This window comes from Macrotis lagotis, chromosome 2 (assembly GCF_037893015.1).
Source record: "Macrotis lagotis isolate mMagLag1 chromosome 2, bilby.v1.9.chrom.fasta, whole genome shotgun sequence".
Lineage (NCBI taxonomy): Eukaryota > Metazoa > Chordata > Mammalia > Peramelemorphia > Peramelidae > Macrotis > Macrotis lagotis.
Window position 1 is genome coordinate 202,543,938 of NC_133659.1, and position 18,749 is coordinate 202,562,686.

At 36.5% G+C, this 18,749-nt stretch overlaps 1 protein-coding gene and 1 pseudogene across 1 annotated transcript in view; one reads left to right on the forward strand and one right to left on the reverse strand.

The window, feature by feature from the left end:
- The first annotated feature begins 517 nt into the window (after positions 1–517).
- Positions 518–18,749, forward strand: part of ST6GALNAC2 (ST6 N-acetylgalactosaminide alpha-2,6-sialyltransferase 2) — an 82,192-nt gene continuing 63,960 nt past the window's right edge. Inside the window, exon 1 of the mRNA XM_074224487.1 lies at positions 518–663. Coding sequence (XP_074080588.1) covers positions 542–663 — 122 coding nt within the window. The 5' untranslated portion in view covers positions 518–541. The remainder of the gene's footprint in view (positions 664–18,749) is intronic.
- On the reverse strand, positions 9,765–10,444 carry LOC141514041 (peptidyl-prolyl cis-trans isomerase FKBP1A pseudogene; annotated as a pseudogene).

Here is an 18,749-nt window from a genome sequence, read left to right on the forward strand (position 1 = left end):
GGAGAGGGGGTAGAGACAGACTACGGGGAAGGCAGGGCGGAGGGCGAGACAGGGATTTCCTGGGAACTGTCCTGGAGGAGGTGGTGCATAAGGAGCCCATCAGCCGCAATGACGAAGGCGACCGGGTCGGGGGGCTCCAGTTCCCTCGGACTTGGAGCCCTTGCCCCCTACTCCCCAGGAGCTCCCGCCTTCCACTCCTCTCTGAAGCAGAGCGATGGGATGGAGACACAGAGGTTTGGGGTGCCTGGGGCAGGAGGGGGCGAACCCCTTCGGACTGAACTGCTCGCATCCCTTTCCCCCCCAAAAGTCTGCTGAGCCACCAGTCTAACCCCCTGGAGAGGAGGGAGGGGAAAGAAAAATGGGGGAGAGGAGGGAAGGACCAGGGAGCAGGCAAGCAGAGGGCGGGGAGTAGAGGTCAGCACAGGCACTCCTCTCCCTTCCTGCCCACCTCGGGCTGGCTGCTCCCTGGACCTGAGGCCAACCCCTGGAGAGCTCCGCAGCGCAAGAAGGCAGCCCGAAGGAGCTCCCCTGGCTCGGCGGCATGCAGACTCCAAGGGGGAAGGTGCTCTGGCTGCTGCTCCTGGTCGCCTCTTCGGGGCTGCTGTTCACCTTTTACTGCATTTCGGCCAAACATCTGACCAACAACCTCTCGCAAGGAAGCAGGTAAGGAGACCTAGAAAGGGGGAGTCGCTGAACCCCGCAAAACTGCCACTGCGACCTGGAGCTTCTTCCCAGCATCCTTCCTCTGGGGATCCCCTTGATCTCAGTTTCTTCTGTTCTTCCAGTGTAAATGGTACCCGCTCACTGAACTCTTCCCAAATTCCGTCTCTCTCCATGGTCTCCCCAGAACCTTTGAAGGGTGAAAACCAGGCCCTTAGGAGAGTCCACCATAGAGGTTGGGGAGTGGGGGGACTAGGGCCAGGACTTGGTGGCATGGGGATGTCAGAAGGTGAGAAGTTAAAGCTCAAGAAGAACCTGAAAAAACATTCCAGTGTTCTAGAGTGCTTCCAGATCCCTGTCATTTTTCTGTGTCCCATTCCCCCCCCACACACACACACACTTCAACCTCCAAACTCACAAGATCTTTCAGGACATTGTGCCCCGAAGTTCTGGACAGATGCCATCTGAAAGAACAAAGCCTCCACCATGCTCTCCCCCCCCCCCTTTCTAGGGAGCAATATATCCTGAAAGTAGAAAGAGAAAAAAATTCACACTGGTTGGTAGGGTCCTTACTTTCTACAGCCTTCAAGATTTCAAGCTCCCTGAGGGCCAAGGCTCATTTCTTTGTAACCCCTACAAGCATGCAGCCCAGTGCATTGAGCTTAACCTATGTTTATTAAATTTTTATCCAAATCCATAGACTCTCTTAGCCTCTCACAAGGTTGGTTTGGGGTAATTTTCCCTTAATTCTTGCTGATTGGAGGTATTGCTTTGAAGATAACAGGAGAAAATTTAGAGCTGTCACATAATCACAATTATCAGAGAACTGGAAGGGGCCTCAACAGCACTGATAAGGGTGATAAGGGGTCGCCCAGCCTCTGCTTGATGACTTTCAGGGACAGAGAAATCCATCATCTCCTGAAATGATCAATTCCATTTTAAATTTTTTTTATTGCTATTTCCTCCCATTTTTCCTTCTGCCCTCTGAGGCAAAAGAAAATAAATCTAAACTCTCTTATACAGGACAGCCCCTGCAAATATTTGAAGACTTCTATTTCCCTTCTTTCCCCCTAAGCAGTCTTCTCTAGACTGAATGTGCCCAATTCCTTCTTCATGTAAAAGAAAAAGTCAGTAGTCTTTGATTTTGACTGTCTATCAGAAACAAATATATTAATTAATTCCAAAGATGAGTCTCCATAGAGCTGGACCCCTTAACTTTTGTTTGCATCATGGCAGTCTGGTGAAACTTATGAGCTCCATCGTAGAATAATGTTTTTAAATGAATAAAACAAAATACATAAGAATACAAAGTGAAGCATTTAAATTGAAATACATGAATTTCAAAAATATATTTTTAGGGGGTGGCTAGGTGGCACAGTGGATAGAGCATTGGCCCTGGAGTCAGGAGTACCTGAGTTCAAATCCCACCTCAGACACTTAATAATTACCTAGCTGTGTGGCCTTGGGCAAGCCACTTAACCCCATTGCCTTGCAAAAATCCTAAAAAAAAAATAAAACAAAATAAATAAATAAATAAATATATATATACATAAATAAATAAATAAATATATATATATATATATATATATATTTAGAACAAGTTTACAGACTCCAGGTTAGGAATTCTTGCCTTTAGTTAAAAAAAAATTGATGACTTTCAAAAAATAATAAAAAGAATCCTTGCCCTTGGGGATGGGTCAGGGAGAGGGTTAAATGATTGGGGGAAGAGTTTTCCTGTGCCTTAAAAAATCTCTGCCACAACCTTTGCAATTTTATAGCAATTTTGAGACAAATTCCACAGTGAGATAAAACTAGACTATAAAAGTTCCATTTTAGTGTTTTGAAATGTTAATGTTGGGAGGTATACCCTTTAAGATGTTATCTTCCTAGAATACTAAATTCTAGTCCAGGTTGAAACCCAAGACCAAGGTTGCCTCCTTTGGTTAACAAAAGTGCTTTCCCTCTAATCTTGGTTTCAGGGGATCCCAGTCCCTCTCTGAACTTACTGTTTTTATAAAAGTAAGTCTGATTCATCTTTCATTCAACTGAGACTTAGAATTTTATACTAGAACATTGAAATAATTTTTAAAATATATTTATAAAAGGCATAGTATGTTCCACCCTTATAATTGAGTTATTCCCTGATATTAACTAGTTCTTCCATCACAACCAGCCTGATTCAAGAAAGCCCACTCTGTATCTGAAGACACAAAGAAAGGAACTAGGTGATGCTGGGGTATCCCTAGTTTCCAAAGCCTGAATTCTTTCTATCTTCGGCATCCTCCTTATTTTCTACAGTTTTTAGATTTCATTCAAATGCCATTGTTAATTGATGTATTCTTTCACTTTCACCCAAGTATTTCTAGTGATAGGAGGGTATGGGTCCCAGAGTTTAGACTCTGGCTTCACCATTTTATCTTCTCTCTTCATAATTGCTTACAGATTGTTATTAAGCAGTTCTTAACATTTTGTGGTTCATAACTCTTCTGCCCCTTTGGAAGTCTGGTGAAACCTAATACAACTGTGGTTTGTTGCCTACATTCTTTTTTATTTTTAGTCTTTTTTTGCACAGCTAGGTAATTATTAAGTGTCTGAGGTGGGATTTGAATTCAGGTACTCCTGACTCAGGGCCGGTGCTCTATCCACTATGCCACCTAGCCACCCCATGTTGCCTACATTCTTAATTGAAGAATATGCTCAATTTCAGTCAGAGGTTAGAGAAAATAAAAATAGAGGGCTTTCCCCCATTCACATTCATGCCCCGAAATATGTCCAGGGAAGAACTCCAGTATAAAAGAGTTCTAAAGAAAGAAGTGTGATACATGCAATATTAATTTAAAAAAGATAACAAAAACTGTATAACTCATTTTCAGGTTCTAATTCAATGTTTCATTTGCATCAAGCAACAGATAAGACAATTAAGCCCTAGTGCTAAATAATAAGATATTTATATAAGCCTTAATTCTACAAAGCACTTTATATTATTATTTACATATATTATTTGGTTACAACAATCCTGTGAGATGACTGCTGCCATTATCCCCATTTATAAGGCAAAGATCAGATTAAGGTAACACAGATAAAAATTAATGATGACTTGCCACACTAAGTAACCCAGAAGAGTCCAAGGGTCCATGATGCAAACAAAGTTAAAGGCCCCAGCTCTATGCAGACATGTTCAGAATTAATTAATACATTTGTTTCTGATAGACATGCCAAAATCAAAGACTTTTAGTGTTTTGAAATGTTAATGTTGGGAGGTATACCCTTTAAGATGTTATCTTCCTAGAATACTAAATTCTAGTCCAGGACTTTCCTTTCACATGAGGAAGGAATTGGGCATGTTCAGTCTAAAGATTGGGTAGGAGGAAAGAAGGAAAAATAGGTATCTTCAAATATCTGCAAGGCTGTCCTGTCTAAGAGAGTTTAGATTTATTTTCTTTTGCCTCAGAGGACAGGACCAAGACCTGTCTGTCCAGGACCCCATTCCTTGTAGGGGAATTGAATTCAATTCAACTCCATGTAAATTTACCTGCTCTGTATCTTTGGGCTCATAAACATATTCAAGACATGGACTAAGTGTGCCCAGGTATATCCTCTATGTTTCAAAGATTCAAAGATGGAAAATGGCAATTCCTGCCCTTGGACTTACCATCTACTTGGAGGAAAGGGGAAATGCAAAACACATATATATGTTGAAACACTTCCTCTTCCTCCTCCTTCCCCCCCCAATGTTAGGAATCTCTCCCCCTACCCAACCCCTGCAATGTCCTAGTTTGAAGCCTAAAGAAAAAAACATTTAATATTTCTATAAGAGAAACAGGAGAGAAAGTTACTTTGCTCACACACATTTTTGAGTAAATATAATAAAGGATAAAATGTCTTGCAGGTAAAGGAGAGATCCAGATGAAATGCTCAAGGTAAATTTGAGAAAAGAAAAACATTTTAATTGGGAGAATCAGGGAAGGCTTCATGAAGCAGTCTGATACTTGAGCAGAGCCTTGAAGGCAAGGAAAACTTTTATTCTGTACAGATGAGAAAGGACTATAGGGTTGCATGAATGCTTGGAGATGAAGGTAACCAACTATGATAGGGTGATAGCTAATAGTCCAGTTTTGCTGGACTCTAAAACAAAAGAAGAGGATCAATGGGAACAAACCTAACCTGGTAGATTGGAGCAAAGCTTAGAATCCAGGGAAGGCTTCAGAGGCAAAGAGCATTTTGAACTGAAGGAGAGATTGGTTTCATGAAAAAGAGGGAAGAAACTGTTCCAGACATAGTATATTGCATGTTAACACAAGTGGAAGAAAGTCTTAGAGCCTTTGAATGTGAGGTGTGATGAGTAGGTTTATCTCTTTGCAATGAGGATTACAAAACTGAATAAGAAATGTGAGAAATAAGATGACAGAAGTGACAATTTGGAGTGGGACCTGAAGGCCAAATTGACAGCTCCTAGTGCCAGACTCAGGGTGAGGTCCAAATCATAGGATGTGGACAGACTTCTCCCTGGCAGCAGTAGCTTCCCCTAGGGGCTAAGATTTCCAGAGGCATTTGTATTTTCTTGGAAGCAAAGTTGGCAGTGAATCCAAAACCAGTGCTGAGGGAGTCTTTGCCTTAACTGAATTTAAATGAAATGCAAGCTGGCAAAAACTTAATGAGTTAGAGATGCTTTCCCCCTTCCCCTATCTTTAACTGATCATTTCTTCTTTCAGTTTTATCTCTGAGTCTGTTAAAACATTCCTTTCCAGAGGGCACTGCCTTTGTTCTTAAGGAGAGGGATCTGGTTTCTGATGAACAGATTCTCTAGCTATTGCTCCACTAGTCTCAACCTGCTCCAGCTCCTGGAGGCAAACTCCAAACAAAGTAGGCTTTGTTTCCCTGACAATAACCCTTTCATCCATACTACCCTGTCAGTAAAACATCTTTAAGCATGTACCTGCAATATATGTATACTTACTTACTACTGTACTCATAAGATTCTGTATATTATAAAACATACTCAAAATAACTTGGAAAGATGAGATAAAGATGAAATGAACTGTTTTTAAAATAATTTTATTTATTAATGACTAAAATATCTTTTTTCTCATCAACATAAATAATAATAATAATTTTAGTGAGAGCAATGTGATATGCTTCATCATTTTAAAAAACTGCCTAAACACTTTGTGACACAGGAGGTGAATGTCTGATTCCAAGTTCTAAGCAAAGAGATTATTAATGTCTGTTTCAACAGGTAAGTTTTAATGATTGAAAAAGATATGTAGCTCCAAATAGAAAAATTGCATTAATGGCTGTCTACTAAATCATGATTCCAATTTTTTCAACTCCATCTACCAATCATGCAAAGGTTTATGTTGAAATTCTGCTAGTTAACTTTGATCTTTCCTGATTTCAGTGTTATCCTTTATAAATGAGTTAAAAGTCAACACCCTCAGGAGTTTTTAAATATGTAAAATTCTGTGTCCAAGTTTTTTAAGTATAAACATGTAAGAGTTTTTATAGGTGACATGTTTACATTGCTTCATTAGCAACAAAATCCTAGTTTTTAAATATCCTTTTAATTGAAATGGCTTTATAGTCTTATTAGATAACATCTCTCAACAATCTATAGACTCAGAGCAAGATCTATGGTTAATGATAGTAGATACAAAATCATACTTCAAATAATCTTTTAAAAAGTAGTTAACAGATATTTCTTTCATCTCCCGAACAAAACAGCAAAAAAAATTTAAAAATTAAAATCTTAAAATCAATATGCAGAGTCAAGCAAATTTAGTTATGCCCAACAATGTATATCTCTTAAATCCACCACCTCTCACGTCAGGAGGCAGAAAGAATATTTGTTCATTGGTTCTCTGTAACTGTAGTTGGTTGGTGTATTGCTCAGTATTCTAAAGTCTTTCAAAGTTATTTTCTTTTTTCCTTAATTAAATAAAATCTTTTGTGATATTTTCAGTTCTGAAGTGTCTCCCTCCCTCTCCACTTAGCAATAGAGAAGGACTCCATTTGAAATATATATATGTAAAACTAAACAAAACATACTTCTATGTATCAGTTCTTTCTCTGGAAGGGAATAACGTCTTCCTTTGTAGTTGATATGCATATTTATAATACTCAAAATAACTTAGTTGTTCACAGTTGCTCTTTGAATAATATTCCTGTTACTAGTATATAGCATTCTCATGGTTCTATCATTTCACTCTAAGTTATTATTTTATGTAAATCTTTTCATGTTTTTCTAAAATTGAGTAGTTCTTCATTTTGTATAGCACAGTATTATTCCAGTTGGTTTTCCTTATAATGTTATCATTGCACATATTATTCTCTGATTGTATTCATTCCAATCTGGCTGGTTTATCATTTATCATGTTACAAATAATACTCTATTACAATCATAAATCATAATCTGCTTACTCAGTCTCCAAAAGGTAGCTATCCCCTGAAGGTTCAGTTTTTTTGCTATTATGAAGAGTTGCTATAAATATTTTGCTGCCCCAAAACCATTTCTGTTTTCACTGATCTCTTTGACAGTCTATATGCTTTTATAGTAGTATAGCTGAGACAAATTCCATGTATGATCTTGATCATATTTTGAATTTTTACCTACTTTTGTATTATTAAATTTTATTTAGTTTTCCAACTACATGCAAAGATAGTTTTCAACAATCATTTTTCTGTGAAGTTATGAGTTTCACATTTTTCTCCCTCCCTCCTTCCTCCCCCTCTCACCTTTTCCCTAACAGAGAGTAATCTAATATAGGTTATAAATGTGTAACTATGTTAAACATATTTCCATATTAATTATATGGTAAAAGAAAAATCATATAAAAAGGAAAAACCATGAAAGGGAAAAAACATAAAACAAATTTTAAAAAATAAAAAGTAAGCTTTGGTTGGCATTCAGACTCTATCATTCCTTCTCTGGATGTGAATGGTATTTTCCATCACAAGTCTTTTAGAATTGTCTTTGATTATTGTACTGATGAGAAGAGCAAGTCCATCATAGTAGATCATTACATAATGTTGCTGTTAATATGTAAGTGTTCTTCTGGTTCTGCTCATGTCACTCAGCATCAGATCATGTAAGTCTTTCCAGGCTTTTCTGAAGCACTGCCCCTCATGATTTTTTATAGAACAATAATATTCCATCACATTTATGGTAAATGATAGTAGATACAAAAATCATACATCAAATAATCTTTTAAAAATTAATTAACAAGCATTTCTTTCTCTCCCCAACAAAACAGCAAAAAAGTAAAACCTTAAATCAATATGCTGAGTCAAGCAAAGCAAATTCCTAATTTAGTTATGGCCAACAATGTATATCTCTTAAATTGTTCAGTCATTCCCTAATTGATGGGCATCCCCTCAATTTCCAATTCTTTGCCACTTTTAAAGGAGCTGCTATAAATATTTTTGTACATGTGGGTTTTTTACCCTTTCTTGTGTTTTCTTTGTCATACAGATCTAGTGGTGGTATTGCTGAATCAAGGGGTTTACACAGTATGCCCTTTGAGCATAATTCCAAATTGCTCTCCAGAAAAATTGAATCAGTTCACAACTCCACTGACAATGCATTAGTGTCCCAGTTTTCCCATATCCCCTCCAACACTGATCATTTTCCTATATTTTTGTCATATTGGCCAATCTAATAGATGTGAGGTGGTAGCTTAGAGTTGTTTTAATTTGCTTTTCTCTAATCAATAATGATTTAGAACATTTTTCATATGACTATAGATAATGTTAATTTATTCTTCTTCAGATTGCCTGGTCATATCCTTTGACCATTTATCAACTGGGAAATCACTTGTATTCCTATAAATTTGACTCAGTTTTCTATGTATTTTAGAAATAAGTTCTTTATGAGAAACACTAATTGTAAAAATTGCTTCCCAACTTACAATTCTTTTAATCCTAGTTTCATTGGTTTTATTTGTGCAAAACTTTTTTAATTTAATAAAATCAACGTTATTCATTTTGTGTTTTGTATTCTCTATCTCTTCTAATAAACTATTCCTTATTCTCTTAACTGGCATATGATAACACCTTTTATGTCTAAATTCTTAACCCATTTCAACCTTCTTGATATACGGTATGAGGTGTGGCTATATAACTAGTTTCTGTCATGCTGTTTTCCAATTTTCCCAGTAGTTTTTGTCAAAGAATAAGTTCTTATCTCAGAAGCTAGTCTTTGGGCTTATAAACAGTAGATTGTTATAGTCGTTTACTGCTGTTTCTTTTGTTCCTAATCTATTCCACCCATCTATCACTCTATGTCTAAGCCAGTTCATACTTATCAGGTTGGATTAGATTGTAATTTTTTTGCCATCATAAAGCATTTTATTGCAATAATAAAACTTAAAACTTATACATGGTGGAGGAAGAGTGAGTGGTGGCAGTTTCTTGCAAAATCACTATACAGGACAGCAAGGGGGGGTGGGAGTGGAAGAGAAGAAAAGTGGGGGGTGGAGGGAAGGGTATCAGCAGTAGGGAAGCTGAGCATACAAAACAGGAGATGTTGAAGCTGTGATGACCAGCATCAGTTTTTTTTTTTTGGTAAAGAACACGCAAGGATTTCCTGTGACAATGACTGGGCTTTCATTGTGTTGATTTTTCTACAAACAGCACCTTCAATCTAATAATCAATTCAAGTTCTTAGAATTTAGGTAGCTGTAGAGCTTTGATGGCTACTGGAGATTTTAAAAAGTCCTTCAAATCCATTAGAAAACCACATGATGGGGAAAAAAAGTCAAGCATATACAAAGTAGGCAAGATAAGATACCAAATGGCATGTCCAACACTATCAAAAATATCTTTTTTTCAAAAGGCAGAGGTTAAGAGTGGGAGAGGAAGGAGGGTTGGGTGTTAAAGCAGCTTCTCCTTCCCCACCTTAATTTTGGACAGGGTAATTGATAAGCTCCAAGGAAATCACTCAACATGAAGAATATGTCAGCCATCAATAGCTCCTCGATCTGCTATGACTTTACAGCGGCAGCAAAAAAATTTTTTAATACATAATAGATAGATATCATCCAAAAAATTAAAAGGGACAAAGATTCCCTGACCAAATAATTCCTATTCTAAGGTTAACCCATCTGTGTGCTGTTAATGCTTGATGATACATTTAATCTTAAATCTATACCCAGAAGATTGCAATTTAAATCTCGACCACAAAAACAAAAAGATGAATGACTTGACAAGTTGAGGTTTCCAGTATATAGTTTAGAGACAGCACATGTACAAGGAGGAAGAGTTGGAAGCAAAGCCGTGATAATGCATTCAACTGAGGTATATGTCTGTACAATGGATGTAGTGGAATATGAGGGAAAAGCTCCATATAAATTCATTTGCATTCTTCTTGAAGCTGAGATTCTAGATGCCTCCATGTGTCCAATTCAACAAAACAGGGAGCTGGGGGAAGAAATCATTCCTGTCATTCCAATTTTATAAATTCCACCTCAAAGGTGAGAGTAGCATTTAGTGGAATGATGCCTGGATGACCAGTGGGACAATAAGCACAGTCTAGAGAGATGGTCATTTTTGCTCTCTGGCCCACACTCATCTGGGCAACTCTTTTTTCTCAACTTCAAATCACCTCCTGCTTGCGCATCACAAACTTGAAGGGTTTATTTCTGTCATGGGAGGAATCAAACCTTTTCCCATCTTCAAGCATCCCTGTGAAGTGCACCATGTAGCTCTGGCCAAGCTTGGGGAAGGTGCGCCCGTCCCCAGGGGAGATGGTCTCCACCTGCACTCCCATCCCGGCCGGCCTTGAGCGAGTCGGGGGGTTGCCGCTCCGCGGGATGCGGGCACGAGGTGAGGCGAGGAAGGAGCCGGGCTGGTCTACCTAAGGACGCGGCCTCACATGCTGCTCCCGGTGGGCAGAGGGGACAGACTGGCTTGCACTCCAGCCCAGGCGGCTTTTCACCACTACCCCCCGTAATTTTTTTTTTAAACCTCATGATGTGGTTGATGAAAAGCTTGTATTAGAATAGAACCATCAGTTTTTCCATTTTCTTGTTGCTGCTTTCCATTTTCTTATTGTAGTACATTATTATTACCTGCATGGTTTCTTTTAAAATCACTTCTCCATTGTGTGTGGGTTAGTTCTGTTGATGCTAGGTAATATAATCTTTAAATCTACTTACCTAGGCACATGTAAAGCCAAATATATTGTAATATGCTGAAAGCCAATAAATGATAAAGGTCTTACAGCAAATCCCTCCATAAGATTTCAAACTAGACACTTTCCCCAATCCCTATTAACTCAAAAAACCCAAGAAGAATTGTGCAATGAATGTAGAATAATTATAGATATTTTCTCCTTCATTTTTGAAGAGAACTAATGACATCCTATATATGTGTGTGTGTGTGTATGTGTTATATAAGTTATATAAATTATAACTTGAGCATGAATTGGGTTTAAGTGAAGCAGAGTTGTACAGAGTCATCAGACTGAGGTCTCTCTTCCTGAGTCACAGAAGTTCACTGATAAGGCAAAAAGCAAAATAACTAGTGATGGCTCAGGATGCAGTGGATGATTTTGGCATCTTGGATCTTTGACCAAGCTCTAAGAGCTCTCCAATGCCTGCTTCAAATGCCTTCATGGTCCCTAGAGCAAACTATTCTCATTCACTCATTCTACCAGGAAAGTCTTCAGATGCCTGGGGTAAACACCCCCTAACTCAGCAATGAGTGTGAGAACCCTTGATTAATCTCAACCTGGTTTGACCCATCAGCCGAAACAGTTTTACTAACCACTGGGCATGTTTCAGTTTTTGGGATAATGATAGAGATAACATAGCAAAATTTCTGTAATGTGACTAAAGCAGTCCTCATAGGAAGAATTATATCCTTAAAATTTTAATTAACAAGATAGAAAAAGCGGTTTATGGACTGAATATGCAGTTTAACAAATTAGAAAGTCAACAAACAAACCTACAAAAGAGGAAATCTTGAAAATTAAAGGAGAAATAGATTAATTGGCTGCTGAAAAAGAATACTTAGAACAGACAGTCAAAGACTGAGCCTGTGATTTCACTGGTACAGGAAACTCCCGAATGAGAAAAATACCTTGCAAGCTACAGAATAAGAAAATTCCCTGGAACAATGAGAATTTAAGAGATCTTCCCTAGATTACACAGTCAGTGTACATATCAGGGGCAGGATTTAAACCCATGACTTTCTGGTGCTGAGACTTGCTCTTTATCCACTATGCCACACTGACTTTCAGAACTAATAAATTGCTAAACAAAGTTCAAAGCTGATTCTTTGGAGGAAAAAAACTAGAAAATTTGATCAATCTATATATTGAAAATGAAAGAAAAGACAGATCCCACCAAAAAACAAAAAAGATGAAAACAAGTTTTCAACTCTACACATCATGGAGGATCTTCAGTGAGGGTCTTTCTCTTTGGGAAAAAAAGGAAAAGTAAACCCCAGCTAGGTGGGAGAGGGGGAAAAAACAACTGGAGGCTTTTAGCCTTAGGCAGCCCAGGTTCTAGCAGCTAGACAACAACATAGGTCCTGGCAGCTAAATAGCAAGCCATCAGGGAGGGTCCCAATCCCAAACAAAGTATGAACCCTGGGAACACTAGGGCAAAAGACAGGACTGGGTTGGAAACAAACCACTGCTTAGGAAGATCCTGGACATAAAGGAAGAAAAAAATTGTACAGTGATAAACCAGGGATCATATCCCTCCAAAATCAGGACTATACTCTCTAGACCTCAGAGCTCAACAATTAAAAATGAGCAAAAAAACTCAAAAAGCACTAACCATATAAAACTACTATGCAGATAGAGATGCCATCTCAGAAGAAGAAAGCAGTAAAACACTATCTTCATGGGAAGTCTCAAACGAGTCTATGAATTGGACTCAAATCTAAAACTATAGAAGAGTTTAAAAAATAATTTAAAAACCAAAGAAGAGAGGAAAAAGAAAAATGGAAAAAAGAAATGAGAGTCATGCAGGCAAATTATGAAAAATTGACCAAAGAAATAAACTAAAAATAAAAATAACCAACTGGGAAGAGAATTTAACTCCTCAAAAAAATAAAATAGCCAACTAGAAAAGAAATGTAACTCATCTAAAATTCAATTGACCAACTGGAAAGGGAATGCAACTCAGCAAAAAAGTAAAATTAACCAACTGGAAAAGGAAACACAAAAGTTAACTGATGAAAATAAAACCCTAAAAATTAGAATTGAACAAATAGAAACTAATGAATCTATGAGACATCAAGATTCCATCAAAAAATCAAAAGGCTGAAAGCATTGAAAAAAAAAGAGTACCTTTTAGGAAAAACAAATGGCCTGAAAAAATAGATCCAGAAGAGATAATTTCCAAATTATTGGTCTACCATGAAGCCTAGATCAAAAAAAGAGCCTGGAAAGTATCTTTCAGGAAGTTTTCAGGGAAAATTGTCCCAATATGCTAGATCAAGAAGACAAAATGGTCCTTGAAAGAATACATAGAATACCTTTAGACAGAGACCAGGATAAGAACTCTATGAACTATCATAGCCAAATTCTAGAGCTCTCTAATAAAGGAGAAAATACTGCAAGCGCCAAAAAAAAAAAAAAAAAAAAGCAATTTAAAAACAAAGAAAACACAATCAGAATTACATGGACTCATCAGCTTCAGTATGAAAGGATCAGAGGGTCTAGAATACGATATTTCAGAGGGCAAAGGATTACAACTAAGAATTTACTACCCTGCAAACTTCAGCATTTTGTCAGGGGGGAAAGATGGATATTCAATGAAATGGAGAACTTCCAAAATTTCCTGATAAAAAGTCCAGAACTGAATAGAGAATTTGATCTTCAAATACAAGACTCAAGAGTTGTATAAAGAGGTAAACAGAAAGGAGGGAAAAAGCAACTGTTAGTCAAGAACATTAATTTTATACAACTCTACAATGGAAGATTAAAAAAAGAAAAAAGAAATGAATGAATAAAATTGAATTAGTAAAATTAAAAAAGAACAAAGTGATGTCATAACAAATAAGTAAAAAGAATTATCAAAATTTACTAATATATACAGTTTGATGCCAATAAAACTGAGATTTGAAAAGAGAGGATCATTTATAAAAATGTAAAATATACAAATTGATAGTACACTAAATAGAAATTTAATTGTAAGGTGTTACCAAAGAACAAAAAAGCCCCACTGACCTAAATGGTTTTACAGGATAATTCTATCAAATTTTTAAAGTTTATTTTTATAATTTTTATAGTTAATACCTATAATATTTCTCAAAAATTGACTTAGAAAGTACTCTACCAAATTGATTTAAGACAAATACAGAAACACTGCTTAAACTGGGGCATAATAAAGTAAAAAAAAGAGGATTATAGATCAATATTACAATGAATATCAATTTTATATATTTAATAAAATCCTAGCAATACATGGAAATAGAGTATAAGAAGGGAAATGATAGACTGCAAAAAAAAGAAAGAAATCTTTGTATCAAATATCTATGATAAAGATCTGATATCCAAGATAGACAATTAATAGAAATATGAGGTCAAAAACCATTTCCTAATAAAAAGGCAAAGGACTTGTGAAAGTTCTTAAAAGAATTATGATCTATTAACTATATTAAAATTTTGCCTTACATCACTAATAATTATAGAAGTACAAATTAAAACAACTTTGTTTTATATTTCAATCAATAAATAAACATTATTTAGCATTTACTGAATGCCAGACACTATATTAAATCTCATCTAGTAAATTGGCAAAGATAACTAAAGATGGGAATACTCAATATTGGGGGAACTGTGGAAATATAGGACAAATTATTAAATAAGATACTGCATGTTGGAGTTTTCAAACATCTGTCCTACATGATCTATATTTTTCATTAAATGTTCCTTTCCACTCCACCCCAATACCTTATTAGGACTATGAATTTGCTCAACCATTCAGAAAAGCAATATGGAAATAAATGACTAAAACAGCTATTTTCTCTGACTCTAAGAATTCACTACCAGGTAGTGGTGCTGCATTAGATCAATGTCTACAAAAAAAGCCTCACTGCATAAAAAATATTTGTAATAGTACTTTTGTATACCAAAACATTGAAAACAAAGTAGATATCCATTGATTAGAAAGTGACTAAAGTATGGTACTCATGAATATAATGAAATATTGTTAGACTGTAAAAAATTTTAAATATGATACACAGAGAAGCATGGAAAGACTTGTATGTATTGATACAAAAAAAAAGTAGAACCAGGAAGACAATATACACAATGAATATAGTAATATAAATGGAAAGAACAAAATAAATATATAATAAATATAATGACCACAAAAGAAAAAGAAAACAAACATTTCTTTAGTTCCTATCAGGCTCTGTGCTAAGTACTTTATAAATACTACATCCTTTGATCCTCATAACAATTATGGGAAGTAGATGCATAATTATCATACCCATTTTACAATTAGGGAAATTGAGCAAACAGTGGCTAAATGACCTGTCCAAGATCACATAGTTAGAAAATGTCTGAGGAAAGGGCAGAGCTCTATCGACTGTACCACCCAACTGCCTCTATATCATATGAGAAAGGTACTTCTTGCAGAGGTAGATTTGGGACATGTGACACTTTTTTTAAAATGTTGTAACTAATTTTGCTGAACTCTTTTTCTTCCTCTTTTTTTACTCTTTATAATATGGAATGGTTTTCAGACAGAGAATGGTCAGGAGGATAACAGTGAAGAATTAGCTGAACAGACAGATGTTTGGAAACTGGCATTCTACTTCTTGCATTATAATTTGTCCTATTCATCAAGCTGTTCTCAGAGAGGAATCAAAGTTTTGTATCCAAGTTGTGATTTTTATCCTTTTCTGCATAACATCTGCATATAAGATTCATTTTTTTAAGGTTTTTGCAAAGCAAAGGGGTTAAGTGGCTTGCCAAAGGCCACACAGCTAGGTAATCATTAAATATCTGAGACTGGATTTGAACTCAGGTACTCCTGTCTCCAGGGCCGGTGCTCTATCCACTGCACCACCCAGCTGCCCCTAAGATTCAAATAATTTCTAAAAAATTTACTTATTTGTACCTCATAGAATAATACTCAATAAAGGTACAGATAAAAAAGGAAATATAGATGATAGAAAAGCTATCAGTAATCATTTTAAAATACAGCACATCCCCAAAATTTTAGTGCATATTTAAGCTTTAACATGGACTAAGACTTCTAGGATATATTAATAAGCCTTAATTTCTTTCTCTGTTTTACTTCAAAAATTAGCTCCTCTTAGACCTTTTCTTCCCTTACTCTTTCTTTTGAGGAGATTTGGCTTTCTCTTCACAGTACTGTACCTTTGATCAATCATTTTAGTGCTGGCTACACTTTCTCTCATACTTCTGGACTCACAGGCTGTGGTGTAGTTGGAAAACTCCTTACTCACCATTACCACATCCCTCTAACACTTCCCTACAGAAACTTTCTCTCCTTTGAGATTTCTTTTATCCAAATTTATCACCTGATCCAAATCTTGATATCTGAGGAAAATTTTCCTTCTTCCTTTAATGAATTTAATGCTTGGTTTATAGTCTCCCTTTCCATTTCCAATTTATGCTGTCATAATATGGAATTTCAAGCTATTCATACTAATTTCCTCAAGCACCTTCTTATTTTCTCAATTAACTCACCTCTTATGACCTGCTCTTCCAATTCCATTTTCTCTTCACATAGTGATCTTACCAACAACAACAGCATTACTCTTCCATGGTCATGAACTCTGAGCTTCCTTTATCTGATGATAGTATTATAGTTTTCTGACTTTCTTCCTTATAATTTCTAACTCTGATTATTGTCCTAACCATTACCTCTAATTTCTCCAGTCTTTTCCAGGCCATCACCCCTGCACTAATTATACACTCTTCCTTATCTGAACTTCTTAATGAATCACTCAGCACTACACTTCCCTCTACTATATTCTATAGCTTTACCAAACCCTAACCTTGGATTACTTCCACCATCTATGGTCTCACTCCTATACATATGAATGTACTTGGAGGAAATTGCTAAACTGGGCTGAAAGATTCCAGTGCAAATTTATATTATATAATCTCAATTGGGCTTTCTTTGGAATAAGGCAGTCCTTTTACATTTCTATACTTGATTAACCATTCCAGTCATACAATCATTTTTCCAAATCTTTAATCTCTTCTCAAATATTTCATGGTCGACTCTTCCCCTATCCTTTTATCTTTTTCTTTTTTTTTTAGGTTTTTGCAAGGCAAATGGGGTTAAGTGGCTTGCCCAAGGCCACACAGCTAAGTAATTATTAAGTGTCTGAGACCGGATTTGAACCCAGGTACTCCTGACTCCAGGGCTGGTGCTTTATCCACTATGCCACCTAGCCGCCCCTTCCCCTACCCTCTTAACAATGAGTGTTGCTTTAAACATCACTGAAAAAAAATTAAGTCATTTGTAGGAATCTTTTCTCCCCACCCCCCGCCTTGGTATCCCACAGCATTCAGATGTCTTTTTCCACTTTTTCCTCCTTCACCCTGCTAAGGTTAACCCTTCTACAAGCACAAGTGATTCTATTACATCCTCTTAGATCGTCCCCTTTTATAATCTCTACTCTCACTAATCTTCAATCCCTCCCAGTCTATTGACTGCTTCCATGCTGCCTACCAGTCTTCCTCCATCCTAAACAACAACAACAAAAAACTTACTTGATTTATCCATTCCCACTACCAATAGTGCTTTGTCTCTCCTACCTTTTGTGGCAAAATTCCTTGAGAAAACTAACTACAATAAACTCCTCCACTTTCTCTCCTCTCATTTTTTTTCTAAACTTTCAACAATTTGACTTATGACTTCATTATTCAATTGAAACTATTCTCTCCAGTCTTCTTGATATTCTCTTCACTCTAGGTTTTTATAGCATTGCTTTTTAATCCTGTATGACCATTCCTTCCAGTCTCTTTTGCTTGAATCTGAATCCAACCTTTTCAATGTTGGTAATCCACAAAACTCTCTTGTATGCTTTTTTAAAAATTTTCCCTCTATACTATTCTATTTGGTGATCTCATCAGCTTCCATAGATTTAATTGTGCTCTTTTATACAGATGATTCATACTTTTTTTCCAACCTTAACCTCTCTTCTGTCCTCCAGGATTATATCTTTAGTTGTCTATTATGCATCTCAAACTTGATTGATGTCCCATAGACATTTTAAACCCAATATGTCCCAAATCGAACTTATCTTTCCCCCAATTCTCCTTTCTTTTAAACTTCCCTATTATTAGTGAAGATATCACCATCCTTCCAATCACCCAGGCTCACAATCTAAATGTTATCCTCAACTCCTCACTCACTCACCACCCACCACATCAAATATGTTACTAAGTCTTTTCAAGTCTACCTTTATAACATCTTTCATTTATGCCCCATTCTCTCCTTTAACATAATCATCACTTTGATTCATGCTGTCCTCACCTCACACCTGAACTATCTCAATAGCCTTTTGGTTGTTCACTCAGACTCAAATCTCTCCACATTCCAACCCATCCTCCACACAATTGTCGAAGTGATTTTCCTAAAGATAAAGCTTAAATCTGATTATGTCATCTCCCTTTTCAATAATCTCCAATTACTTCTGGGAACAAATATAAACACCTCTGGTTAACATTTGAAGTTCTTCATAATCTGGCCCTTCCTACTTCCCCACTCTTCTTCCCCAATACTCCTCTTTAAACCCTTCACAGTTTAGCTGGCTTGGTGTTTCTCAAATATAATGTTCCATCTCTCATGGTCATGCTTTTGTCTTGACTTTCCTCCAAACCGGGGATGCTATCTCTCCTCACATCTCTTAAAATTGCTGTCTTCCTTCAAGACTCAGCTCCATATTACCTTCTCTAGGAATGTTCCCACCTGCTATTGACTTTCCTTCTGAGATTGCCTTGTATAAACTCTGTATTTATTTTACATGTACATATATATATATATATATATATATATATATGTATATATATATTTATACGTTTCTCCCTCATTCAAATGCAAATTTCCCAAAGGCAAGAAATGTTTTCAGTTTTTTTATATGAATATTGT